Raw genomic sequence first — 6,956 nt, forward strand, 5'->3', positions numbered from 1 at the left:
TTTCAAAATAACTATTTCTGGAATGATAACAGTTTCATTAGACGTGAGAATTGTGAACGTTTTTGTTTTTACTGCGATTTGAGTGCGTTTGAACAACACTCACGCTTTCGGGCATTGTGTAATTTTCTTCGGGCAATAAGGTCACCACCCCCGCAAGTCCGAAGGTGTCCGTACGCCTATGGCTGCAAGCAATTAAAAGGTCAAATTTCTTTTATTTCAGTGAATCGATACTGGATAACAGTTCCATATCTCGGAATAGTCTCATCTCCTTTTTTCTTTCTTTTTATGGTTACACTGAATCAATTTACGTGGTAACGAAAATTAATTATTACAGTCAAGCAATGAGAGAAAATGAGACACTTCCTCCCTTTGACAGCTACAAATCAATGCCACTCATAAGATACGAAATTGAAAATGAGAGTTGCCACTTCCACGATACTTTGCTCTCTAGAAAACCTTTTTTTATAAGGAATCTGAGGTTGAAATTTCCCCCAAAATTTAAAAGGATGCATTGCCTGAAATGAGTAGTCCAGCACCTCTTCCAGACCTGTATTTTCATTGGTTCTGGTAACCTGTAGCTTCTATTGTTTCTTCTTTTGGATTATTTATGTATTGTTTCGTGAGCCAATAACAACACGGTGCTTGGACAACTACAGGCCTGGCGGCCCCCTGAAATAAGAAAATTCTTAGGCAAATTCTACATGTTCTTATAAGAAAATGAGTGTAGCCTGCGCATACAATCGCCATCCATCGATCGTTAAACAGAACTTCGTTCAAGCCATTCTCCCCTTGTAAACTTAAGCGGGATGTATTACCTGTCTTCGAGTGCCCACATCGTTAAGGATTACCTACAAACTTTCTAAATTTAAAGAATTATTCAAGCGGACTTCATAAGAAAGTGCGACGGTAATTATTACAAAGTTCGGCAGTCTCTTACTACAAAATGCGACAGCTTTTTTATTACAAAGTGCGACTAGTGTTATTACAAAGTGAAACAGGTATTAAAAAGTGCGGCAATTTTATTACAAAGTGCGAGAGGTATTACAAAGTGTGTCGATTATTACAAAGTGCGACAGAACAGACCCTCGCCGGACAATTTTAGAAGCAACATCAGAAAGAAAGACTTGACTCCTTTTATTGAGGGCCCATGCACCAATTGTTGCTTATATATCTCTTAACCACGTTTACAATGGAATTTTATCACCTTCTATCTAAAATTATACATTTGTGAATATTTAAAAAAAAATTCAAAATTGTAAATTTTGAACGATTTTAAAACGATTGTAAATTTTAAAACAGATTATTAACATTCGAAGCATTCCTATTTTATTTTTTTGGAATGTTCTTTTAGTGTCCACAATTTGCTAATATCTTGCTTAACACTCTGACACTTAAACAAAATTCATTCATTCATTCATTCATTCATTCATTCCTTCCTTCCTTCCTTTCTTCCTTCCTTCCTTCCTTCCTTCAATTCATTCATTCATTCAGTCGGTCGCCTATCCGGAGATCCAAACAGCATGAGAGATCGTGTAAACTGGAGGGCATTGTAATATTTACCCATAATGCAGTTCGGCGCGTGGCTAACCTCCTCTGCTAAGAAACCAATTTAGCATATACAAGCTACTACAATCAAGATCATGCTGCTAAAACCACAGCGCAAAACAACAAGCCCTTGGAAAAAAAGTTTGATACAAATAAGAAAAGCCGGACAGTATAAGTACAGATTAATTAGCTGAAGGCAATCAGAAGAGAGGTATTTCAATAAGACGTGAATTACAATCTTTAACTTCAACTCAGCGTGATATGAAGCTTTCTATATTAACATTTATTACATGCTAACTCAGTAGCTAAATATATTATCACACGCGCTACGTGATATCGTGTCCTATAACGATTGGTAAATGAACTAAAATTTACCAATCTGTTTTAATATCGATCTTGTAACTTATCGGGTTACAAATTGATGATTATTTTATTCCTGCTTCTGGACGAGTTTCTAATGAGATGACCATAGTTAAGATGACCTAAAATAATTACAAACTCAAACTAATGGAGATAAATATTGCAACAAATATGAACTGAAGAGTATGTAAAGCAGTAATACAAAGAGACGATTTATACAGATACCAGCGAAAAAGACCGTGAAAACCGATTGAGGTACAAAATTCAAATTCAAAGGGCTAAGGAGGTATTTGCTAATTCATACATACATTACTTTACTTTATTTACCCTCGGATTTCAGGGTAACTTATGCAGCTAATATCCTCGAGCATTTAACCATCGGATGAGAGATAGACCACCACACCGGGAACTACGTCCCCTACTCTTTTCGATCAGTGTGTAGGTTCTTTTACGTCACACAGAATTAATTATGAAGAGTTGTGAGACGGGGCCTACGGTTTATCGTCCTTATCCGGGAAGACTAGAAATTCTAACCCTTTGCAGATGTCATTACGAAGGCAGCTCTTTCTCCTCAATTATTTAAGACCCTGAGTGTTGGTCTGGGTGGGGTTTGAACCCGCGACCTCCAGCACGCTAGTCCTGTGCTCTACCACTGAGCTAACCGGTCGGCGGTAAACCGGCCAAGTAAACTAAACGATTGTAAACAAGGCAATATAAAAGCATGCATAAACAGGTGTTCGCTTAATTAAAAGATGATTCAGCAAGAATTTCACGAAATCAACTATAAACATTATCACTTGGCCTGAGGGTATTGTAAATAAAAGATAATTTGACGTTTGTGATAGGTTAAAAGCCAAACGTCACATTTTATTATTCAAATGTGTGCTGAAACTTCTGACTTCATGATGTCACTTTACGAGCTTAATTTTCTATTTAGCCCAGTTGAAAGCCACTGGGCGTAAATTGGCGAGTTTTGTGGAGAATTCAATCTTTCCTCTAGCACTTAAAGAAACAAGAACTAAGGTAAGAAAGGTCTTTTTTTTATCACCTACAAGTGTAATAGTACTCGTTACTGTTAACACATTAATACTGCCTTTGGCATTTTATCTTATTTTCATCCTGAAACAAAACTCGTTTAGCATGAATACTGTTCCGTAGAAGACGTAGTGTCTCTTTTCCGCTTTGCAAATTGAGGAGACGGTACGGAGAGAAATGTACTTTCTTGGCGTTGGACATATTTCCTACATACCACACTCTGAAAAGTTGCTTCTTTTGTGAGAATGTGATCGGCAGATCAACTGCAGATTACTGCTCCATGAAAACAGTAAATTCGAGGAATCTTGACGGTTAGCATCGTGGCAACATAACGTGTTTTAGAAAAGTTTTTAAGAACTGGCTCTACATGTATTTCATATCAATACATTTTAACAACATTTTGAACATTGAAATTCGGCCACTGGTCGGGTATGACCTCTCACCATAAAAAATTGTAAAAATTACGCTCCCTGTGAGCTATTCCAATGCAGCTGTGATGTGTAGAAACTGATTAACTATGTAATATGAATACAGCGAAATGTATTTCTAATTACAATACAGAGGGTAAAAAACGATAAAAAACACTTTTTTTCATAGAACTTAAATAGACTAACGGAAACTGAAAAGAAAAAAAGTCAGAAAAACGCATTTCACATACAAAGTAACTCGGCGAACAATACCTGTAGATAAATTTCAGCTTGGCAGTGTACTAATCATAAAGTAAAACTAAACGAGATCACTGATGCCTCCATCAAAGATCAGCCAAAGCGTAAAACAACAATCGTAAAGATCAATTCAGAAAGAGAAAAAAAAAGAGATTTTGTTAGGAATACAAGCTAGAACGGATCAAAAAGACTATTTCTTATTACTACAGTCATTTGTAAGATAAAAGAATGTAAATAGATATCTAAAAAAGCTGAAGAAAGGTTTTTATTTAAATAAGACATTAATTACCTTTAATGTCAACTCAGCAAGAGTTGTCTGTTAAACTACAATTAAGCCTTATTATTTGCGAATACCTCGTAAATTAAAGGCAAATTGTGTTCTCCACCGATTGGTGAAAGCCAAATTTGATGTTATATTGAAGGCTTGTCGAGAACAGCTGACACGTTTTGTCAATTACACTCCTGTTCACTGAGTCACGCATTTGCGAATTTCTTACAAACGTATAAACTCCTTCTTCCAACTTTTAAAAAAAGAATACAAGACAGGTTTTCACTGAGCGAAGGTAACAAATACCTTTTTTTCATTCTAATTGGGGTGCTAATACTCCGCTGGCATAGAATATTACCGGCGGCGCTCGTTTTCAGCTTCCTTTCACAAATGACTTATCTTGCAAAACAAGAAAATTCCGCTTTGGAAATATTTCTTAAACTAATATTTGTTTTATACCCAGTAAATTCAAGAAGAGACACGGGTAGAAAACGAAACTATTTGTAAACTGAATGTAAACTATGTCGCGTGCAGAACGAGTGGATTTTCTTTTTCGACGAACGCTTCGCGCTCGTGGTGGCGTCGTGGTGGCGACGTGGTCGCTCTCTGCCCCGCTAGTCCGCCTGTACTGCAGGCTAACATTATGAGGCGATCTCAAAACTATTTTGAGGTAGACTATTATTTTGTAAAGTTTGGCATTTTTTGAAACTGATGTACATCAATCAACTGTAAATTTCTGCTCCGTTCCGAAAAGCAAAACACAGTGAAGTTCAGTTCGTTTTGTTTTGTTTTGTTGTTTTAATATTTACCACGGCATTATGTGTTTCGTGTGTCTGTAAGTTCTAAGGAATTTGCTTTTTGACGCCAATAAGTCTCTTGCTACATTTTGAATATTTAGTTAAGACTAAATATGATGATAAAAACAGTTTATGATAGTAAACACAGTTTATTTAAAATATATACATGTATATTTGTTTAATTTTGGGCATTCTACTACCTCTAAGTCACTCTCATAACGACAAAAACAACAAAAGACGTCCTATCTGTAGTTGAGGCCTGATTAAAAGTTCGGTAGAAAAACTTGAAATTAAGATGAGAATTTCTTTGTGATTAGAATACAATGGAAACTTAAGAGACATCAGCGAGAGAATTCAACATGCATGTTATATCACAAAAGAAAATAACTTTCGTGTATTTGTCACCCCGTCGTTCAATCAGACTTCTCTTTTGAAGGTAATTGTCTCCAAACGTCGCGGTTTATGTGAAATCGGCCATATTATATTAAAGCCGTGTCATTTTGATCCTGAGGGTTTCTGATACTAGAATATTATTATCATAGTAGTCGTCAATTGAGAATATAGGGTTTCCATTTCCTTGTAGTTCAAAAGTAGGCGACCCTTTTAAATGTGGTCGTCCAAACGTCTTGCCTTCTGTGTGAATTTCTCAATAATGAATCGCATTAATGGGCATGTGTCAAATTTAATGAAAACTGCAATTGTATTGAGGGTTATATCGAGCAAAAGTCGGCATAAATTACTTCGTAAAGAGTGTTTTGATCGCAATTGTCGATATACGTTCATCTGGATTCACCAATCAAGTTCTAAATAAGCGGATCACATAGAAGGCCAATAAACTCAGAAAGCAGCATGGGTGAATCCGCAATTTGATTAAACTGCAAACCAACCAATTTTTTTTCCCCTTAGAAATTAGGCTGCTTTACAGAACACGTTAAAGATGAATAAAGTGAGGAAGGTCAGAGACTTTACAAGGGCAGCCACATTCCTGGACTTCCGGACTTATAAGAGTAGAAGTAAGGTCAAGGAAACAGGTAATTATTCTATTGATAAATAGCGATAGCTTGATTATTGGATGAGTTAAAAGAAAATATATTAACAACGTTTTTTTTTTATATAAATATATAGAAAAAGTTTTACAAAAATAAAACTAAAATAGAAGATCCAGCTTGAGCCGACCACAAATTCCTCTAACGGTTACTTTTTTGTAACGACCACCTACTTCTAGGCTTTTTCTTCAAGTACAAGCGCCGATCCATATACTTTACTTTTATAGAAACCCTCCCTTGTGCTAACTGTTTGCTATACCAGTGCCGGGGAACTTTATGGGCTTACCGTTTAATTCAGTTGGGGACCTGTGATCCGTTTCATGTCGTCATGAAAATCCATTAATTTGAATATAATAAAAGCAAAGTTTTTCCTCAGGTGGTGGCGAAATAGAGGAAGTGGAGCTCGTGACGCACGATCAAGATGCCAGCGAAGGTTTGTTAGCTTTCCTCGTTACTTAAATAAGGCGTATTTTTTGTGTGATATAACTAATATCGTGGCAAGAACAAGCCCTTGTTTCTGCGATTTATTCCAATTCCCTATTATTTTCCCAGCAAGATAATTGTGATGTTACAAGGAATTCTCAGTATCACCTTAGAAATTCTGATTTCACCATACCCAGATTTCGGACTGTTGCTCATGGCAAACATAGCCTGACTTATTTAGGCCCTGTCATTTGGTCGAAACTCGACAAATCTATTTGATCTTCTGAATCATTGCACACTTTTAAAAAGCGCATCAAATTGGTTGATTTCATTAGCCTGCTGGACAGTATTCGTAAAGACTGTTCTTTACGTAACAACTAACACTTGATCTTACTGCATGACTCACTGTTTGTTTTATATATATATTTTAAAACACTTACATGCGTTCATGTATTTCATATTTTATTAATTATTAGATAAGTAATCGTAGTTAGATGTCCCCAATTAGAATACATTAATTGTATGCTAGCGACCTCGACACGTTAATAAAGTTCTTATCTTATCTTATCTTTATTGTAACTCGGAAGTAGAATTACGAAAAATCTTTCAAGCACTAATAAAGAATGACACACGAGAAAAGAAAGAAAGAAAGAAAGAAAGAAAGAAAGAAAGAAAGAAAGAAAGATAGAAAGAAAGAAAGAAAGAAAGAAAGAAAGATAGAAAGAAAGAAAGAAAGAAAGAAAGAAAGATAGAAAGATAGAAAGATAGAAAGATAGAAAGAAAGAAAGAAAGAAAGAAAGAAAGAAAGAAAGAAAGA

General features: G+C 35.7%; 1 protein-coding gene across 5 annotated transcripts in view; it reads left to right on the forward strand.

The window, feature by feature from the left end:
• Positions 1-1,538: 1,538 nt before the first annotated feature.
• LOC145478944 (short transient receptor potential channel 5-like) overlaps positions 1,539-6,956 on the forward strand; it is a 25,209-nt gene continuing 19,791 nt past the window's right edge. For 3 of the 5 annotated variants that reach the window (XR_014048346.1, XM_081457146.1, XM_081457150.1), the window contains exons 1-3: positions 2,806-2,928; positions 5,577-5,701; positions 6,093-6,149. Coding sequence is in view for 4 of the 5 variants with exons in the window: in XM_081457146.1 (XP_081313272.1) it covers positions 5,608-5,701; positions 6,093-6,149 (151 nt within the window). In the remaining variant the exon portion in view is untranslated. Of the gene's footprint in view, positions 1,757-2,805; positions 2,929-4,082; positions 4,169-5,576; positions 5,702-6,092; positions 6,150-6,956 lie in introns of those variants that run through there. The other 2 variants (XM_081457149.1, XM_081457148.1) reach the window with 2 other exon arrangements.

The sequence above is a fragment of the Orbicella franksi genome, chromosome 2 (assembly GCF_964199315.1).
Source record: "Orbicella franksi chromosome 2, jaOrbFran1.1, whole genome shotgun sequence".
Taxonomy (NCBI): domain Eukaryota; kingdom Metazoa; phylum Cnidaria; class Anthozoa; order Scleractinia; family Merulinidae; genus Orbicella; species Orbicella franksi.